This window comes from Peromyscus maniculatus, chromosome 11 (genome assembly GCF_049852395.1).
Source record: "Peromyscus maniculatus bairdii isolate BWxNUB_F1_BW_parent chromosome 11, HU_Pman_BW_mat_3.1, whole genome shotgun sequence".
In the NCBI taxonomy this organism is placed as follows: Eukaryota; Metazoa; Chordata; class Mammalia; order Rodentia; family Cricetidae; genus Peromyscus; species Peromyscus maniculatus.
This window is the reverse complement of record NC_134862.1, coordinates 75,234,153-75,255,488: the sequence shown is the minus strand read 5'-3', so window position 1 is coordinate 75,255,488 and position 21,336 is coordinate 75,234,153. Positions and strand designations below refer to the sequence as shown.

Here is a 21,336-nt window from a genome sequence, read left to right as displayed (position 1 = left end):
CAGCACTTGTCTGGTGCTTCTGCCTGCCCAACTGTCAGGGCAAAATGATCACATTGCCTAGGCCCGAGGTATCAGGGACTGTTTGCCCTGACCTCCAACAGAATCCTTTCCTTCACCCTATTCCTTGTGAACGAAACTCTTACATCCTTTCTTCAGTCTAGAGTCAAGTATGTGTCTACCAGGTGAACCAGAACCCTGCTCTTTTCTGGAAGGCAAGGCAGAAATGCATGCAGCCCCTCCTGCTAGGACGGGGTTTATGGACATAGACTAGACGCATACATACACTTAGTTCTCTGTGTGTGTGACAGGGTGTTGTGTATGGGACCGAATGCCCACGCATCTCAGAGGAAGGTGTTGGATCCTCTGGAGCTGGAGTTACAGGCCGTTGTGAGCCACCCTGTGTGGATTCTGGGAATTAAACTCAAGTCCTGTGGCAGAGCAGCAAGCATTCCTCACTGCCCAGCCACTCTCCAGCCTCCATGCACTCCCCTTAGTCAACTCCAGGCAGAACATTTTCCAGCAGAAGAGAAATGAACTTGAGCTTTATGTAGGAGAAGAACCAGGCTGGAAACAAACCTGCTGTTGGGAAATACCTTACAGCTCTGAGGTATTCCACATCCTTGACAGATCACAACAGAGCAGCCTGGCTAATCGGGGACTCTGTGCATCCTCCTCCCAACAAGACAAAAATCTTTCCTCTCCCAGCTTCCCCTTTTATTTTCTAACTCAGAAACACCCCTTTGATTATTCTTGTTTGTTCACTGTTGTGGAATATCGTTTTAACTAGGTCAGATGTGTTACAATTGTTTATGCTGCAGAATGTTCCTTTAGCTGTGTAAAGGTGTGTTACTTTTGTGTTTGCTGCATCTGTTTAACTATGTAAAGATGTGTTGCATTTGTTTAACCTTGCCTGCCTAAGGCACCTGATTGGTCCAATAAAGAGCCGAACGGCCAATAGCTAGGCTGAGAAAGGATCGGTGGGGCTGGCAAGCAGAGAGAATAAATAGAAATCTAGGCTTGGGAGAAGGAAGGAAAGAAAAAAGGAAGAATGAGAGAAAGAGGAGAGAAGGAGGGACATGCCCAGGGCAAGAAGCCAGACAGACTCCAGACAGACAGACAGACAGACACAGAGAAGCAGTGAAAGAAAGATAAACAGAAGAAAGGTAATAAGCCCTGAGGTAAAAGGTAGATAAAGAGAAGTTTATCTTTCAGTTAAGTTAAAAGAGCTAGCCGGAAATGAGCCTAAGCAAGGCCAAGCATTCAAAACTCCTAAGGCTCTGTGTCGTGATTTGGGAGCTGGTTGGTGGCCCAAAAGAAAAAGCCTGGGACAACTCACCACTCTGTTCTCACAGCCCAGCTCTCGGCGTCCATGCTACGCAGCAGCAGACAGCCTGAAGACACAGCTTCCAAAGCTGCGGTATCTCAGAATTCCTTCCTCCACCCAAGGTGTAGCCCCGAGCAGCTTATGGAGGCCACCTGCACCAGAGGCCCTTGCTTGACAGGTGGATTGTGTGAGCCTGAAGGGACGGGAAACGGGTCTTTGCTCTAATGGCTCCTAAGTCATAATCAGTGCTCCGTACGTGATAGCGACTGTTACGGGCTTTTTCCCTTATTGAATAACTTGTACGTTGTCATCTCCTAGTCTCCTGTTGGGATGCATCTTGGTTAGAAGTTCCTCACAAGAGACAACCACCCACCATCACAAGTTAGCCGACAGAAAGCAGCAGTCATCACTAATGACGGAAGCTAAGGAAGAGATCGATTTTAGCAATCATTTTGGCAGGGGGTTAAAATCATTGCATGTGAATAGATGTATGAGGGAAGAGAGAGAGAGAGAGACAGAGAGAGACAGAGAGACAGAGACAGAGAGAGACAGAGACAGAGAGAGAGACAGAGACAGAGAGATGAATAAGGAAAGGCTCATAAAGAATAATAATAAAAGGAACCTTTGGCTAGTGTACAGCATAATTTGGATGTTAGCTGTAAACCTGAGAAAGGTTTTAAAAGACTGACTGTGTGCCCTGGGGCGTGCTTACATTTTCCATGACTGTGGGTGCGAGGCTCCCCTGTGTTCCAGAACTTTATGCCATTGTGGGTTTCACCATAACCAGCTTTATCCTTTCTGCTGATACAGTCAGTGTTCTCCCATTCTGACATAATCGGCAACAAAACATCTGACTGGCCTTGTCATAATCTAATAAACCCTGGCCCTTTCTCTCCCTCCTGTTGACCTTGTTCTTATTAGTTCTTCAACTCTTCATTTCTGTGGGTCTTTGCACCCTCACTCAGGAGATTAAACAAAGGCAGGTGAGACATCTAACCCTTGACTAGAAAACTGGGGAAGAGGTCATTTCTAGAAGCTTCCAATCCCCCCATTGACATTAATAATCCCCCTTTCAGTTGCCAAGAGCCCACACTTCCCACAGCTCGTCACCGATTCCTGCCTCCAGACGTTGTCTTCCTTCCCATCGTACTTTGCTTCTTGCCTTGCTCACGGAGCACACCTCTCTGATAGAGTAAGTTGCCGTTGTGACTCAGATCTGAAATCTCCCGCAATGACTCATGCACGTATCGAAAGCTTAGTCTCCAGTGCAGCTGTGTTCGGAGGTGGGGCCTTGGGGAAGCTATTGGATCACGAGGGCTCTGACCTCATTGATGGATAGATTAATTTATTGATAACGACATAATTTGACATTCTATTGGAGGATGATAAGAAATGTTGGAGGGGGAGACTGGATCCTTGAGGCCATGCTCCTAAAGAGTCTAGTTTGTTCATCTTGTCCTAGTTCCCACTTCCTTCCTCCCTCCCTCCCTCCCTTCATCGTCTACCGTGAGGTCAGCCACCCTGCTCTTACTGTGTGTACACACAATGATACTCTGCCTCACTTTGAGCCCAAAGGCAATGGATCCGATCAACCATGGACTAAAAACCTTGAGCCAAAATACATCTTTCCTCCTTCTAAGCAGATTTTTCTTCCCAGACATTTTGCTACACTGAGGCCGACTAACACGATTGTTATAAGGTGTTAGAACTAATAACACGTTAATGTGCTAACCCCTGGGGACATCTGAGGTGACAGGGTTTGGAAAAGTGTTTTTATCTGCAAGGAGAGACTCATGAGACTCTTCCTGCGTTACAGCAGTTGGTGGAAAAGGTTTGGAAAACGGGCATCGCCTTGAAGAAAATGTCCTAACTCTCCTAAGCAGAGATGTTGCCTTTCTGTCGCCTGCCACACCAAAGTCCTGCTGGTTCTCCTGAGGCACACATGAGGACTGCTGGGCCAGCCATGGAATTTCCATCCTTTACCCCGATGCGAAGCGAGAACTGTGAGAACTCCCATTGTCTGGGATTGCCTTCACTTCAGATCCCCAGGGCTTGGCAAAGGCCCCAAGGCCCAGGCCAACCTCCAGCAAGTGTCCTTTGACAGCGGTGGATGAGTCATAGATAACTTTCACAAAGAGGGGTGGGTTTGGGCGGTGGTGGCGCACGCCTTTAATCCCAGTGCTCGGGAGGCAGAGGCAGGTGGATCTCTGTGAGTTCGAGGTCAGCCTGGGCTACAGAGTGAGTCCCAGAAAAGGCACCAAAACTACACAGAGAAACCCTGTCTCAAAAAAAAAAAAAAAAAAAAAAAGGGTAGGTTTATAACTCAAGACACTTGATGGAAGGACCTGTCCCTACCCACCCCTGTGTTACTAGAAACTGTCCCCAAATAAAACTGGAGACACACCTTGGTGGTAATCTTGCCTACCATGCCACAGGCAGTATAAAGTAATAAACACATGACTCAATTCATGCTACCATTTAGTTTTAAAAACATATAAATAGAAAAGACATCTGTTTAAAGAAAAAGAAACTGCATGAATATAAAATGAAGGACCTAGTGAGTCCCTCCCCTGCAAAGAAGGAAAGCCCAGCCAGCAAGACGTCCTAAGTGGAGAGAGGTCTCCCTGCGGAGCAAGGGTGTGGAGACCCAGCTTGAGGCCTCAATGATTGCTTGTAAATAATTAAGGTTTGTTAAGAAGATAACAAGCTGTCTCTGGAGAGCTAAACGGAAAGTGATACATCCCAGGAAGATAATGAAATGCTTGATGGAGCTGGCTGCCGGAGGCACACGCGGCGCATTATGGGAGCCCTGGGGAAACCAGCAGGATCGTGGCCTCTTAGAAAAAAATCCATTTGCTCAGACAAACCACATGTTCTTGTAGGGAGAAGATGCTGAAGGCTGGAAGGGACCCGTCCAGCCCAGGCAGACATGTTCTGGTGAGGAGAATGAGAGGGTCTCTGAAGAGAAGGAGGCAATTCCCACAGACAGGAAAGTCTGTCCTACCCGCTCCTTAGCTCAGCCCAAGTGCTCAGCTGGGGACGGGGGACAGAGAAGCCACATCCGGGACATTGTTTAGAGCTCTAGCGTGCTTGTTGAACTGTTGGATCAGCACAGACCCTTAGGAACCTATAAATTCAAGTCAACTGAATAAGTTTCTTCTAAAACCCTAGTCCAATGCCAGGCCCTGCGGAACTCCCAGTCTTGTCCACAGACCATGGTCTCTGGAGGCCCCTGTACTACATCCAGCCCTTATTGCTACACTTTCCTGAGCACAATCCACATGGTGATAAAAGTCTCTGTGTGTAAGCGCCTTCTTTACCTTTCTCCTCTGAGCAGACTCTGTTTCAGACTGTTCTAGTACCGCCACTCACTGGCTCAGTGCCCAAGAGGTCTGCGCAGAGCTGGGTACTAATTAGGACCTTGTTGATTGAGTGGCTTGTGGCATAATCCCTAATAAGAAGCAAGTAGATGTCACTGTCAACCAGTACCCTAATGGAGCCTAATAGAGTGTCAAGCGTAAGTGAGAAAGAGAGAGGGAGAGGGCAATCAGGAAAATGATTTTAATGGGAAAGCTTATTGAGGAGGTGAAACTGGATACAGCCCTCAAGGGATGCCGTTCACTGTGTTGGACTCGTGCGCGTAAGGAGAAGAAGCGGGAGGAAAATTGTAGACACCACACCATCCCCATCCCACATGACCATTGACACGGGGTGAATTCTCAAAGAAAGCGAAGCAGAAAAAACGGCATCAGTAACAGTTATCTTTGGACTTTGGGGATCACAGGGCAGTTGGGGGTTCTGCCGATGTGTGCTTCCATCTAAGCTTCCTGCAGTGAACCGTCGGGACACTCTTCCAGCCGCAAAGCCAAGTGGAGGTGAGGAGATGGAGGCAGCACAGGCAGCTACTGTGCCCGAGAGCTCGCCCGGCACAGGAGACTGAAGCCAGACAAAGAATCTGGAGAAGGTTTCCGTAGTCGCCACCAGACGGAGGGGGGAGAGGCTCGGGCAGCCTACGGGTTGCAGAAAATGAGCTTCGAGAAAGGAAGAGACTGGGGGGAGAGGGGAGAGACCGGAGGCAGCAAGCAGCTTGGGAAAGCACGGGATTGTGGGAACGTATCAGGACACACACGAGGATGAAGCTCGCTCAGGTGTTACCCACTCCCTCATGGGGCACATGTAGCAAGCTGGTGGGCAGGTGAGGGGCAGCGAGCTTCGGAGCACCGAGCTACACTTCTCCACATCTCCTTCCATGAACTGGGGGAACTGTCCTAACCGGAAGTGCCTGCCTAGAATCATGTCTGTGTCTGCCCATGTCTAGGGCACGCCTGACTCACCAATGCAGAAGATGAGGAAGTGTCCCAAAGGTCACCGGGCAGCAAAGAGAGGAAGCCTCTGAGGAGGGAGGCAGGTTCCCAGAGGGCCTGCTCTGAGGACAGGGGGACCTGGGAAAGTGGCACTGAACGCGGGGAGAAGACAGCAGGGGAGCAAAACTGAGCATTGCCAACACAAGACAGCTCGGGAGCCGGTGCATTCACCTCCAAGTCCAGTATGTCCCCATAAACCACGTGTCTGAAAACTGGGCTTCCTGCTCTGAGCGGTGGGGCAAAACTCAGCTACAGTGCAGGTGCTGTGCGAGGAGCAGACACCAGAGCCACGCTTCAGCAGCAAGATGAGCATGTCTCTCTAGCCAGTCCCTCTCGGGCATCAGACTCGGGACGGACTCAAGACAGGCAGTTCTGGAGAGGATGGAGTAAACTTAGAAAAGCGAAGCTTGGGGCTGGAGAGGTGGCTCAGAGGTTGAGAGCACTGACTGCGTGTCCAGAGAAGCCGGGTTCAGTTCCCTGTAACTCCAAGACTGACACCCTCACACAGACATACATGCAAGCAAAACACCAATGCACATAAAAGAAAAAGAAAAGTGAAGCTTGGCGAGGCGGAGGAGACAGTGAAGGCCAGCAGGCTTGTTGGCTGGAAAGGGGCAAGAGAGCAGATGTGCATTCATTAACAGCACCCAGCAGGGCTGTAGGCCTCCTGCCAGGGGCAGGAAGATGGTGGTGGCAGAGAACGGCACAGTTCTGCTCTCCCAGGGTTCCATCCTCCGGGTGAGTCAGAGGAAATAAATAATCTCAAAACAAATGTGAAACCACCAAGCTGACAAAGGCCCCCAATACACACACACACACACACACACACACACACACACACACACACACACACACACACACACACTGAAAGAATGGAGAAAGGTCTCAGGAGCACAAGCCATTGTCTTGAACGGAGCTTGGAGGATAAGCAGCACCAATAAGAAGAAATGGGAGAAGGGAGGATGTGTGCAAGGTGGTCAGGGTCAGAGAACTAGCCAGGGTGTAGCAACATGACTTTGGTGAGACTTTGAGGATAATCCTTCTGTAGACTGCCCCCACCCCAACACACACACCATCACTCAAGATAAACCCTGAAGCCAACAAAATACTGGGTCCGTGAGGGAAGCTTCCTTTCAGCCAGATTGCCTGTGGCCACCCCACAAATACTCCCTACAAAGCAACTCTAGGGTCACCATTGACATAAACATGAGTCGAGTCCAAGCCTAGACAGCCATGACCCCAGTGGGTAAAGGAGATCAAGCAAAATGAGAAGATTCAGGCTACGGTGGAAGAGAACTAACATCGTCAGCGTGAGTGCAGACTTGGTTTTAGGTAAAAGAGCAGGGGCCATCAAGGGTGACTTGGCAGTTAATGATAGTCCCAAAATTCTTAGAAGTCGCTCTCATCAAGAATCAAGGTTTGGGGGGTGTATGGTTGGTATGTAAGAAAAATAGAAAATTGCTTAATAATAATAATAATGAGAAGAAGAAGAAGAAGAAGAAGAAGAAGAAGAAGAAGAAGAAGAAGAAGAAGAAGAAGAAGAAGAAGAAGAAGAAGAAGAAGAAGAATTAGAAATGAGAAAAAATCAAGGTTTGGCTGAGGTGTGGCTCAGTGGTTGAACACTCACTAGAGCTCACAAGACCCTCCAGCACCACAAAAGAGAGGGAGACAGGGAGGGACAAAGAGAGAGGAGAAAATAAGGAAAGGGAAAGAAAATTATTTCCCAGGGGTGGTGGCACATGTCCGTGATCCCAGCATTTGGGGGACAGAGAGAGGCATAGAGATTACAAGTTCCAGGTCAGCCTGGGCTACACAGCAAGCCCTGTTTGAAAAACACTGGCCATCATCAACAACAAGAAGAAATCGGGCTCCTCTCTCCCTTAGGTTGGATTCTATGCCCACCTGAGAAGCAGAATGTGGCAGATTTGCTATGGCAAATTTGGGGTCCTAGGCTCAAGGTGTTGGCACCTGGCCCCTGCCTCAGCTTTCGGGAAGCTCCGGCTGTGCACTGTGGAAAGTCACAGGGAACAGAAGCAGCCTGCCTGCCTCGGGGGGTCCCGTCATGAAAAGAGGCCTTCCACCAGCAGCGAAGCCACCCCGGCCAAGCTGCACATCGCAAAGACCTGCTAAGCCCAGTCTCAAGTCCAGGTCTGCGAGCAAATGAAACATCAGCATGGTTTAAGCAGTAAATCTGAGGTGATTTTTTTTTTTTTAATATTGCAAGAGAAAATGTAGCAGACCACTGCTAGGTCTCTGCCTTCTGTTCCTGGATGGACAGAGTATCACATTCGGACACAGAGATCACTAAGGACTTAGGCTAGCAGGCTTGCATCAGGAGTCTGGTTTTAGCCCGTGAGTCAGAAGTCTTTTGAGATATGTAAGTCAGGAAGTTATATGCCTGTTGGTCTTACAGGACGCTAGCTTAGGGAGAGGTGAGGTGGAAGGCTGGCATTTTGAAGTCAGCTGGGATCGAGGAACAACTAAGGCTTTGGGTACGCACGCAGTCACAGAAGGATGCTGGCGGAACTGAATGTAGGGGCCTCTGACACTCAAGGGGCAGAGGAGGATAAGGCTCCAGAAGAAGTGTGAGAGGAAAGCAGGCGAGGATGTGTCTCAGAACACAGCCTCTTAGGAAGGAGCGAGAGACTAGCACTGTGACACACTGCTTAGGGTACAGGCATGCTCACATGTACAGGGCCAGGCTCACTGGCCTTCTGGTGACCAACATCACAGCCGGGTTTCGAGAAGCCCTGGTCTGGAATCTGAAGAGTTCTGCTTCTCAAACCGTGGTCCCTGCACATGCCCCACCTCGCCCCCACCTGGGAGCTTGTTAGAAATACAGAGCCTCATACCCCACCCTTGCCTTCCAGATCAGTATGCATTTAATAAGATCCCAGGTACCCGGCGTACACACTGGAGTGTAAGGATGCGGGCAGCTGGCCTCCCTGAGTCAAGACACCGAACCAGGACCTAGACAGCAACTCTCAGGGATAATACCAGATGATGAAAATTGAGAGTAAATTCACACTCGGGGTACCGGGGCCACTGATCATGAAACGTACTTCTTACACTGCAGTTTGTAACTGTAAACCCAGGCTGTATCTCAGAACCATGTGGGTGATTTGTCAACAGTAGGAGAAGCACACAGCCAGTCTGCCTGGATTCTGATACGGAGAATACAAAGGAACCTGGTGGATGCAAATGGATCAGAGTTGACAGCCATTACCTTGCCACTCTCCACCCCAGAACACATCCCTCTTAGCTGGCCATACCTCACAGGTCCCCTCTGGTGCTGAGACTGATGCTAGTTGAGACATTGTCATTCCGATTGCATCTCTGACAGGCAGCTTTGTGCTTCATCTGTGAGCACTGGCTTCTGCCTCTTGCCAGCAGGTGATGCCCAGGCATCAGGTGGGAGGTGGACCTTAAGGATTAGACCCAGGACCCTGAGCAGACGGAAGACAGGATTCCAGCCTCTGGCTCGCACTGCCCTGGCTCTGGCCCACATGCATGCTCTTGGGGTGGAGTTGGAGTCTGGACACAAGAAGGGCCCTCTCTGATTTGACTGTTAACAGATATTCATGCCTGAGGCTGTGCCCTCTATACCTGCCCATCCTGGGCTAGGCAACCACACAGAGCTCAGACTCAGCACCAACAGAACAGACACCAAGGAGTTCCCAGCCTGTGAAGTCATCCGGAACGTGGCGCTTCAGAGTGGCAAGCAGAAAGCAGCACCGTTAGGAAAACTCACCCTGCTGGAGACTGTATCACTCCTGGCCATGGCCCGAAAAGATTCTAACATGAACAACAGCCTCAATGAACCAGCAACTTGAAAACAGACTTCCCAAAATCCCACTGTGGCCCAGCACCCAGAGGGTTATTGAAACCTTTTAATGTCAGGGGAGAGAGACACAGAGAACATTTTTTTTCTCATCTGGTATGATAGTTTGCAATGACAGATTTCTTTTTTTCCTCAATGAAAAACAGTGTTGGTCTAATTTAACATAGAAACAACAAAGATATTCACTGTACTTTGGGAAGGTGTGTGTCTGTGTATGTGGTCTCTATGTGTGTGTGTGTCTGTGTCTATGTGTGTCGTCTATATGTGTGTGTCTATCTGTATGTGTGTGTCTGTGTTTGTGTATGTGTGTCTATCTGTATGTGTGTGTGTCTGTGTCTGTGTGTGTCGTCTATATGTGTGTGTCTATCTGTATGTGTGTGTCTGTGTTTGTGTATGTGTGTCTATCTGTATGTATGTGTCTGTGTGGTATGTGTATCTGAGTGTGTGTTTCTGTGTGTATGCCTATGTGTGTCTCTGTGGAGTCTCTGTGTGTTGATGTGCTTGTGCAGGGGGGGGGCTGTCTGTGTGTCTATGTGTTTCAGTGTGTGTTGCATGAATCTTACAAGTTCTTATTAATAAAATCAAACCCGAGGCGAGTTATTGGGGTCAATGCTGGTAGATCAGAGAAACAGAATGAGCCACAGCTAACCTCACCTGGTCAACTTCTCAGCTGGTCCTGTTTCCTCAGACTGCAGGCCTCTGAGTCCTCATCCGGAATGGGTCTCAGCTGAATTACTGCTCAAAAGCCTGAATGCTTAACCAGCCACATGTTTAACCAGCCAAATGCTTCTTATTTCTGGTCCTCACGCCTTATATATCTTTTTGCTTTCTACCACCACTCCCTGGGATTAAAGGCGTGTCACCATGCTTGGCTATTTCCAATGTGGCCTTGAACTCACAGAGATCCAGAGGGATTTCTATCTCTGGAATGCTAGGATTAAAGGTGTGAGTGCCACCATTTTCTAGCCTTTATATCTAGTGGCTGTCTGTTCTCTGACCCCAGAAAAATTTATTAAGGTACACAATATTTTGGTGACACAATACCACCACAAGTGTGTGTATGTTTCTGTGTGTGTATGTGTTTGTTTCTATGTGTGTATCTGTGTGTGTGTGTGTGTGTGTGTGTGTGTGTGTGTGCGCGCGCGCGTTTGTGCATGTGTTTTTATACTGTCAGGTCTTGGCTCCTGGCAGAATTGACCAGTGACTTCTCCCTCTGGAGAGTTCCTGCTGGAATCCTTCTTACACATCTTTTCTGGAAGAGCCTCAATTTTGTACACAAAATAGAGGGTTTTTCTAGCAGCCTGAGGAGGGCAGTAATGTGAATGGGCACAGGGTGGCTATTTGGGTGATAACTTAGGATTTATCCACAGTGACTTTTGAGTCATTTCCTGGCTTGTTTGGGTCAGATCAGAGCTCTTAGATGATGGGCCACTAGCGTCTCATTGACTTCTGTTCCTGCATCTGTTCTCTCTAATAATATCAACAATAGCAATGCCACGTCCATCCAGTGATTCCATGCAGGGCTGGGTTTTCAGGTCTTTGCCTGTGTGAACCCTGGGGCAGGTACGGTGGGCATTTGATGCATCGTAAATTAGCCTCTGTGTTTTACAGACTAAACACTGAGATGTCACAAGGTGAGGTAATTTGCCCCTGCTGCACATGCTACAGCCAGACAAAACAGGTCCCCAGCTGTGATAGCATTAAGATGGGGAGGGGCATCTACCTGATGGGAAGCTGTAGTTTGTCAGTGACTCTATTGAGGAGTATCAGCACAAGATAATGAAAGCAGGCCAATTTTAGTTGTGTGTGTGTGTGTGTGTGTGTGTGTGTGCGCGCGCGCGCGCGCGCGCGCGCGCGCGTATGCATATGAACATGTGTGTACATAGATGTGTATGCCCATGCAAAGGCCAGAGGAAGACGGTGAATATCTCCCCTATCACTTGACTTGGCTTTTTTTGCGACAGGGTTTCTTTCTTTTTTGGGGGGGCGGGGGGGGGTGTTGCAACAGGGGGTCTCTGTGTAGCCCTGGCTGTCCTGCAACTTGCTCTGTAGACCAGGTCAGCCTGGAACTCACAGAGATCCACCTGCCTCTGCTCCCGAATGCTGGGATTAAAGGCACGCACCACTGACTGGATCCGAAGCTCCCTGTCTCAGCTAGACTGGCTGCCTATTAAGGTCCGGGATCTGCCTGTCTCCGCTCTTCAGTGCTGGGGCTACAGGATGTGTAATGATACCCGTCCCAACCTTTTTTTTATGTGGGTGCTAGAGATTTGAACTCAGGTCCTCTCGCCTTCACAGCAAGCACTCTGACCTACTGAGTCACCGTCCTGCCTCTTTAGTCAGAAAAAACCAAACCCTCTGGGGCTCAGAAGTTAAGAGCACTTGTTGCTCTTGCAGAGGACCCAAGTTAGATTCCCAGCACCCACCTGGTAGCTCACAGCTATCTATAACCCGAATTCCAGGGGATCCAGCAGACATGCATGTGGTACATATACACAGATGCAGGCAAATATTCATATACATAAAGGCAAAATAAATCTGAAAAGGATTCGAAGGTGCCAACTTATACCACCGCCATATAACCTTATGTGGTATCTTCCACTTCCCTGGTGAGCCCGGGGCTACCTCATCAGCTCAGTGTCTCTCTTCCCCAAAGTTCAGTGAGCCTGGGGCTACCTCATCAGCTCAGTGTCTCCCTCCCAACCATCAGCACAATCTACAATGGGCACAATCAGGGAGAGGAGGGTAGAAGGGGGTCCTCTGTGATTCCTGCCTAGGTTTCCCCTCACACAAAGCAGGAAGGGATGCCCTCCCTTGAGGCCCAGTGGAGAGCACTGCCTGATGGCTTTCTGGTTTGATCTGTAACGGTACAGGGGGTTGACAAGGACTATTCCAGCTCTTGGCATCCTCTACCCCATCACACCAACCTTTCCTCTAGAGTCCTGGAGGAGAAGAATGTGGTGGGCATGTGATTAGGAGCTGAGCTGGCGGGAGGGAGAGGGGACGGGGGTGAGGACAGAATATATACTTTATCAATGTGTCAGGAAACACCCCCCAGAACTAGTTCTGCTGGCTGGGTTCACCCAGGGGTCACATGCCTCACACTCCAGGAGGCGGCCACCAGCCTGCTCCAGGCAGTTTAGAATTAAGGACACTTCTCATTGCTAAGCTGGGTAAGTGACTTGTGTTCTCGGTTTTCGGTTTTCCCCTCAGCCAATATTACTTCTTTTTATGCACGCATGGATTAGTACCAGGCTACAGAACACAGGGTTTTATGCTGGTGTGTGTGTGTGTGTGTGTGTGTGTGTGTGTGTGTGTGTGTGTGTGTGTGTGCAGGTTATAGAGGAAAGTCCTGGCTCGGGAGAGGGTCAGAGAATCCCTGAGCCAGGTAGGGGTGGGTGGCCATTTCCTCTCAGCATCCCTTCCCCTGAGGCTAACATCCTCCACTCAGAGCTGGTGGCCGAGGCTGGTGAATCCAGACTCCCCATCCCTAGGGCACCTACCCAACCCCTGTGCCCAGAAAAGAGCTGAGTGGATGAGGGAGTGAGTGGCCAGACCATCTAGGTTGATGATAAGGTGCCATCTGCCTCAGGAAAATGGACCTGCCCACAGAACATGAACCAACTAGGCTGATTAACTCCCCCTCAAAGCAACCCTTGATCTGATCCTTCCTTCCTAGCAGTCTGTCCTTTGCCCCAAAGCCTGGTTCAGTAACAGGAGAGGAAGCCTGGAGGCCTGGAAGGACAGTGCAGGGTGGTGTCCCTGGTGGTTCCGGGCTTGCCAGGAAGCTCTGAAGAGAGAGAGAGCAAACCAAAGTCCCCTGGGCTCTGTGTCCCAGGCTCCTTGGGGCCTCTAGGTCTCTCTCTCTCTCTCTCTCTCTCTCTCTCTCTCTCTCTCTCTCTCTCTCTCTCTCTCTCTCTCTCTCTCTCAGCTTTCACTTCCTCCCATGGTTGCTGGATCCCGGAAGCCAGGAACAGTTTCTGGGTTGCAAGCTGATGGCCAAACACCCTGGACTAAGGGGTCTCAGAACTAAGCTCCTCTCACCTCCCCATCCCGTCTGCTGCTCTCCGGGCCTAGCCGCCCCGATGCTGGGACTTCTGTCCCAAGCCTCACCCAGGCCGCCCATCTCCACACAACCACTTTGCTATTTAGCACTTAGTTTAGATTCAGCCGCAAACCCACAGATCCGCTGATTTGGGGGTGGGGGGTGGGGGTGCTTCTCTGCTTGAGACGTCAATGTTCAGGGTGGGCAGGGTAGGGAGTATCTAAACTCTAGTCAAGGGTCGAAGCGTTAGGAAGGTGGAGAACCACTGCCCCAGACAATGAATATATCTAGAGCCACATCCTGGACTTTTTAGAACAACCCCTGGGGAGACAAATGCTGTGTCTCCCCAGTCACATATTTCCGACCCTTGGAGCTACTTGTTCCAGCAATGGGATGCGGGTTGTTTACGAACTAATTGAGATAAGAACCGTGTTGATCTTGGAACAGGCCTGGAAACTGCCCCCAAACAATAGAATGCACAGTTCTGCTCAGTGGGACCCGGGGAGGTGAGGGATACTGGGGCACCTCTCCCTCAGCGATCCTACGTCTCACCCATCCCCCAGGAGCTGGCAGGAGGGGCCTTACTCACTTGTACAGAGCATCCACAGGACAGGTCCCCACTTCACCAACATGGTCTTGCTCGTTTTCTGCCCCAAACCCAGGCTGGAACCGGCAAGGCACTGGATGGGTCCGGGCTGACAGGCTAAGTTACAGCGGCCTCTGGCCTGGCTCACCCCGAAGTCCCTGCAGCTCTGCTCCTGTTCTCTTGTGCCAGCCTGGGCCCACATGCCCCACCCTGTCAACAGACTGGCAGGTGAGCTCACCTATGGGGCGAGGCGCGCACTCCACCCATGCTACCAAAGGCCCCAGCAAGAGTCATCCCTGCTGTTCCCTGGAGCCAGCCAGCCATCTTCCTGCTTTCTCCCTCCTTCGCAGGGGTGCAAAGTCCTGGGCTTCTCACTAGGTGTGGGCCTCACATAACCGAAAGGAAGTTGTAATAAAAAGAGAATAATCTCGGAATAATTCCAAGCTAGTAAAAGAAGGGTGTTGTCCACATTTGCTGAGGCACATTTTAAGACCCAGCACGGTCTTTTTCTCTTCCTCTTCCTCTTTCTTTGACACCCACACTAGAACAGAGACCTGGTCTTGGAGGACGCAGGAAGTTCCTACACTCAGAGTTAGTACTCTGCCTGGGAAAGCAGTAAAATACACAAGAAACCAAGAAGATAGTCATGTCTTAGATCTCCTGTCTCAGTTTTCAACACCAAAGTCATGCATCCTGGGAATCCCTCAGTCCCAAGACATTGAGGTATTTGTCACCTTTAAATGGAACAGATGAACCGTAGCACCTTTAACCCCAGCACTCAGAGGCAGAGCCAAGTGGGTCTCTGCGAGTTTGAGGTCAGCCTGGTCTACAGGGTGAGTTTCAGGACAACCAAGAATACATAGTGAGAAAGAAAGAAAGAAAGAAAGAAAGAAAGAAAGAAGGAAGGAAGGAAGGAAGGAAGGAAGGAAGGAAGGAAGGAAGGAAGGAAGGAAGGAAGGAAGGAAGGAAGGACAAGTGTTATAAGAAATAGCTTTCCAGAGAGCTATCTGATCAGGTTCTGCCACAGACGCTCTATGCATTATATTATGTCATTTCAGCATTTTTCATTTAACAAAATATCCTAGTCTTCTGCATTCACACACACATACAGCACTGCTGACTGACTTCTGTTTAGTGGGTAATAACATCACACTGGATGCGATCTCTGCCAAGTTTGTTCACATTTCTACTACGTTATTGGTCTTGAACCTACCTCTCTGTACTCTTGAGAAACTCACTTCTGGACACAGCAGTGACTGCAGATGTGTTTCCGGGTGTGCCTTGTACTGAATTCCCTGTGCAAATTACTTGGAGCCGTCTCTTCTAGCTACCAGGTCTAGTCAGTTCACAAGGTTAATGCTTTCTATTTATGACGCTTTAGTCACACCAATGCATTCTCTAATTGTATCAAATACTTTTTCTGTTCTGAGATTTCAGGACACCATTGCCAGATTATTCCTCCTAAGACACAGTCCTCTGATGCTGGGTCTCTACTCCAGTCCCATTGCTGACTCCACAGAACTTAACAAATCAATGTCTGCTCCTTAAATTGTCCTTTAAGGTATGATAGGATTCATTCCTCAACGTCCCCTCCCTTTCAAGAATTATCTTCCCTTGAGTCTGTAACCTCTGTTCTGACTGTACTTGGACATTTCTTTATAGCTACAGCTCATTCTTTCCTGCCCCAGAACTGTGTGCCACATTCTCTGAAGTTCCTCTCCACTATTATATCAGTTATATTTCATCTAACTCACCCGTTAAACGCCTGCTCATACATCACTTCTCCCATGAAGCCTCCCCCGGCTTCCCAGTTCAGGAGGGCTTGCTCCTTCCTGTGACTCAGTGCGGCATCCCAAGTTTCTTCTAGGTCCAGAACCACACTCTCTACCTTACACTTCAGTTATATTTAGTCTGTCTCTCATGCCTCCTAATAAACTGTGAGCTCATTCGTTCATTCAGCCAATTTTGGATGGTACTAAACTGGGCACGCTTCCATCTAGCTAGGAAGACAGGATGCTTTGAGCTATGTGTCTAACTAACTCAGTCAAGCGCGGGGCCAGGTGTATAGGGGGTCATTGGTACTTATTTGCAATTGTGGAGACAGATGGAAAGATGTCTGGATGAAGGTGTAATCACAGAATGTGAACAGGGTGAATTGGAGACCAGTGGAAACATGGAGACTGATAGATGGCAGGGTACACGGAGTCTCAGGACCTGTAGGAAGAGAGGGTGAACTGTTGTACTCCCGGGGAGTTTAGGGATGGTGGCAGGAATGTCATGAGACAGGATGGGTCATGAGTTCCTTGAAGTCTATGAAACTCTCAGAATTGTTATGTTATGCAACTGGCCTTTACCAGGGGCCGTGAATGTTGAGGCAAAAACATGAAGGGGAGGTACAACTTGCCCACTGTATGGTCCTTAGATATTTTACGGTTAAAAATGTCAGGCTGGTTGTAAGCCGTGACCTCTCTTTAATGGTAACATGGCGCTCTCCCCCACACCTGTCTATCAAGGACCAGCCTGTTCGGTACTTTTCTTTCCTAGGCCTCCTCAAGATGCCGTGAGGCCAAGGTAAGCTTGTTTATTACAACTGTGCTGATCTGGACTCATTTCAGAAAGCGCTTTCAACGGGCAGCCTCCTGCAGGAGGAGATGGGCTTTCTCTAGGTCCTTCCTTCCACAGCGTGAGCCTATGCCAAATCCATTGCTAAACATCAGTGTCTGAGAATGAGCCAGGAGGGAAAGGGTTAAGTGAAGGCTGCATTCCTTCCTCCCTGAGAGCTGCCATTCGATGGGGCCAGGGGCTAAATTTAGAGACCGGCTAAGGTTTCTTGCTAACAGCTGTCCCTCAGAGAAAGAAGCCCTCTCTAGCTGGAGAGGAGAAAGTGTGGCCGCTCTCTAGCTGGAGCTTCTGGTCATTTTCCTGGGGTCCTTGGCCCCGGGTGTGGACACACCAGCCTGAGGTGAGTGTTTGTCCTCTCAAGTCTGCTGTGGTGAGCTGGAACCTAGACTCAAGGGAGTGCCAGTCTGCCCTGAGTGTCAGGCCACAGTCATCACTGGGACTGTCGGGGACTTTTTGTGCCTTAATAGGCTATGGGAGGGTACCTCGCGGTCCAAGGCCTTGACTGACACAGTGTCCCTGAAGGGGGGCCTGCTGTCCCTTTGAGTAAGGATAAAGGGTGTGCACATCTGTGTAGTTGGAAGGGGGTCCGTAAGAGTCCTTTTTAGTCTGTGGAATCTGCTGTCTTTTAACCTCCTGCTCTACAGTTGAGGTAAACTTCTGCCTCTCGGCCACTCACTTCCATGAAAGGAGGTGAACTGTCACTTCATGGTGTCCTGCTAACCGATAGCTGGGCTCCATCCTATAGGTTCTTTACCCACTGGGACATTAGCATGCAGAACCCTCCCCTTTCTCAGGCCACCAAGGTGACATTGGGGACACACCCCCTCCCCCCTACAAAGCTCTGGAACTTGATGCCTTAAACCTTTCCTGCTAAACAGACAGAAGCTGAAGGCTGTCATGGCGACTGGTGGAGACCCAGAGGAGGAGCAGGTGGTTCCAAACGAGGAGGATGAAGCCGATGTGAAAGCCATACAGGCCCGCTACCTCCGGAGTCCCTCCCCTAGCCAGTAAGTAGGCCATACTGAGCTTCGGACATGTCGCTCAGCAACGGTGAGGGCCAGACATTGGTGTCTCCAGGATCTGTGGTATGGTGGTCTGGCAGGGTGGGGGTGGGGCGAAGACAAGCGCACAGGGAAGGACCAAAGGCTTCTGGGAAGTGCTGGGCTGGCCTGAACCTGGGAGTGGGGAATTTGGCAGGTTGACCTACAGGGTGTGCTTGATTCACTGGGACCAGACCAGACCGGGGCTGGGTGAGCGCTGAGACACCAGAAAGTGTAAGAGGAGAGATGAAGGAGGAGGGTAGAGGCCCATGGGCCAGGCCCCGGTGCTCAAAATTTTTGTTGCTTTCCAAGGGATAGAAACACCCTGGGGCAAGTGGCAGGATGCCAGTGCAGGAGACAGACATCTCCTGGAAGAGCCCTCTGCTCTCTGGCATGAGTCATTTCGGTCCCATTAAGAGCACTGATGATTTAGGCTGATGGGGGTTGACAAATTCATGTGACTCTCTAAGAAAACACAGGGCACTAACGAAATACCATTGGGCTGTAGAGATGATTCACTGGGTAAAGGCGCTTGCTGCCAAGGCAGGCCACCTGGGTTGGATCCCCCACAGTCCACACAGTAGAAGGACGGAGCCGACCCCTGCCAGTTGTCCTCTGACCCCCACATAGGATCCGTAGCATACGTACCCTCCTCCCAACACACACAGAAATAAGCAAGTGTAACTTTAAAAATGAAAGAAAAAGAATCCGGGCGCGACGGCACATGTCTTTAATCCTAGCATTTGGGAGGCAGAGGCAGTCTCCGAGTTTGAGGCTAGCCTGGTAGATAAAGCTAGATCCAGGACAGCCAGAGCCACACAGAGAAACCTTGTCTTAAAGAAAAGAAAAGAAAGAAAAAGAAATGATAAAACAACAGCATATGTGCCTGTTTTCTTCTGCCATGATTCAGACGTGCCTTCTGAGCCGAGCTCTGTCAGCAAATGGTGTGAAGAATCCCTAAGTTCTTGTCTCCCTGTCAATCAAAGAGAAGTCTAACTACAGTATGTCAGGGAACTCTGACCTTTCTCCATTCTTCACCCGACACTCGGGACTGAACCAGCGCCCAGACACTTGGGACTGAACCAGAACTGTTAATCCCACCGGTGGCGAATAAGACCACTCCCACAATTTAAAGCCAAATTTGAAGCAAGCTTTGATTTAATACTGGCCAGGTTGATGGACTCTCTGGCCAGGTCCATCTCTGGTTTCCCAGAAAAATGGCCTGAGTCACAATTTGCCGTGGCTTAAGTATTTCCCATCAGGTCCAATCAGGGGCAAGCATACATCCTGATGCATTTCCTGCCAGTGAACCTCCCGTCCACATGTGGTCAAGCACATCCAGGGCAGATGGGTCAAACAAACTTGTTTAGGGGGGTGAAAACATGTGGCTTGTTGTCTCCCATAAGCAATAGCCACCAGCATTTCAGGAACTGTCTGTCCTCGGGCAAGAGGCTTGCTGATCAGGGACATGTTTGTTTCATGGATCTCTTCTTGGGCATAGTAATTAAAACTTACAGTGTAACTTTGGCTCTCACAGAACTTGTTGGGCATGGCCTCGATCCTGAGCTGTACCCTAGTTTTTGGAACCTTGACTTCTAAGTATCCCTTCTTGACCCCAGTTTGCCTGAGTTCTCCTGGAGTCTCCCTCACTGGTCTCTGCTCAGTGTTCAAAGCTCCCTGTTGGAGAAAGATAGCTCATCAAGGTGAGCTATGAGCTTTGGGATGGTCCTAGCCCTGTGAGCTCGTCGCACATGGGTCAGGCACTCTGTCCAGAAGAGGCTTGGAGACTTCCCGTTCAGCATTATGTAATAGCGCTGTGTTTGCACCTAGAAAAAGCTATTCGAGCTAGAGATTTAAGATGTAGTTGTATTCATCCACACTTCCTGTCTCAGTCAGGGTTTCTATTGCTGTGAAGAGACACCTTGACCGTGGCAACTCTTATAAAGGAAAACATTTAATTGTGGCTTGCTTACAGTTTCATTAGTCATTACATTGGTGCATTGTCATAATGACTGGGAGCATGGCAGCATGCAGGCAGACACCGTGCTAGAGAAGTAGCTGAGATCTTGATCTGTAGGTAGCAAGAAGAGAGAGATGTTGGACCTGCTTTGGGCTTTTGAAACCTCCAAGCCCACCCCCCAGTGACACACTTCCTCCAAAAAGGCCACATCTCCTAATGCTTCTCAAGTAGTGCCACTCCCTGATGGCCAAGCATTCAAACATATGAATCTATGGTGGCCATTCTTATTCAAACCACCACACTTCCCCAAGGCAAAGGTAGCTTTGTGTGTGCTTGGTGTGTGGAAGTCCTGTGCATGCCAGTGATGCTTCTGGTAAACCAATCAGAGGTGCCCTTCTCATTCTGAAAAGCGCCACGACAGGTGCCTGAGCAAACAGACAGGAACTGAGGGGCTACTGTCCTCTGGGTCCACAAAGTAAAACACGGCTTCTAAAGTCACTGTGCTCAGCAGTACATAGTAAAGGGTGTAAAATAGGAGCGTTTCCCACGATGCTGTTCAGAGCCCACCAGCTGGAACTCAGCAAAGCCCTACTTGCTTGCAAAAGGTGGTAGGTCCTGGGTTCATGGGCCCAGGGAGAAGAGGAAGTGAATTTGTCTATAGGCAGCAGTCCCAGCCACATACCCCTCCCACATCACCTTTGTGCCCACACAGAACTCTGACTGTCTCAAGCCTGAATGCAGCACCCCATAGTCTCTCCAGGATGATGGGTAGAAAAGCCTTCATCCTAGGAAAGGAGAGAAAACGCAGCTGTCCTGTTCCTGGTGAACATGGTTACTCCAGAAATGAAGAAATGTATTCTAACCGGGACATGCCTCCTAAGGGGAATTTTCTTCCCTGCCACTCCCCTGGGCCTCTTGCTTGCTCCACAGCAGGGCTCTGTGTCCTCTCTTTGTTCATTGTCTTCCACTGCCACACGTGAAGTGGGTGGGAAAGGGAGACTTCCTTGAAGGCTGAATGGCTTTTGTAAATTATGTCTTGCACATGAAAAATTGAAGCATATGCCACCCCAAAGTTCACACTTTGTTTGAAAATAGGATCCCGTCAAAAACTCGGCAGACTGTGATCCGTGTGCCCCGGACAGCTCCATTTCAACCCTCATTTGTGTCTTCCTTCCTTGTCTCAACCTGATGACGATGATCTTGAATGATTACCTGATACTGTACATTCAGGTAGAAGTCTGGAACATGTTGTGGTTTCCAGTGTGACTGTGAGAAAGTGCTAGCAAAGAATCCATAACTAGTATGCAGCTAACCAGGGCCAATGGAGAATTTATTAAGGCAACTCCACGTAGTTAAAAGGGAGGTTTATTTTGGGGGGTAACTTACAGCTAGTAAAGGGGTTGGTTACCTGATCTGGGAGAGGGGAGGTGCAGTCCAGCTGAGTTCTCTGGAGAACTATGTTCAGTCTACCATCCAGCATCCAGGATCACCAGGAACCAAGAAAGCCAGCACATCTGGATCTTGGGTCTTAAGGGCTCCCATCTCTGCCCTGCC

The 21,336-nt window shown here is 49.6% G+C and overlaps 2 protein-coding genes across 2 annotated transcripts in view; one reads left to right on the top strand and one right to left on the bottom strand.

The window, feature by feature from the left end:
- The window catches only part of Gpa33 (glycoprotein A33), a 36,884-nt gene extending 22,465 nt beyond the window's left edge, over positions 1 to 14,419 (bottom strand). Inside the window, exon 1 of the mRNA XM_076547919.1 lies at positions 14,164 to 14,419. Within this exon, the coding sequence (XP_076404034.1) occupies positions 14,164 to 14,362 (199 nt within the window). The 5' untranslated portion in view covers positions 14,363 to 14,419. The remainder of the gene's footprint in view (positions 1 to 14,163) is intronic.
- A 2,602-nt stretch (positions 14,420 to 17,021) lies between these two features.
- Positions 17,022 to 21,336, top strand: part of Styxl2 (serine/threonine/tyrosine interacting like 2) — a 31,058-nt gene continuing 26,743 nt past the window's right edge. Inside the window, exons 1-2 of the mRNA XM_006988122.3 lie at positions 17,022 to 17,122; positions 17,661 to 17,789. Coding sequence (XP_006988184.3) covers positions 17,680 to 17,789 — 110 coding nt within the window. The 5' untranslated portion in view covers positions 17,022 to 17,122; positions 17,661 to 17,679. The remainder of the gene's footprint in view (positions 17,123 to 17,660; positions 17,790 to 21,336) is intronic.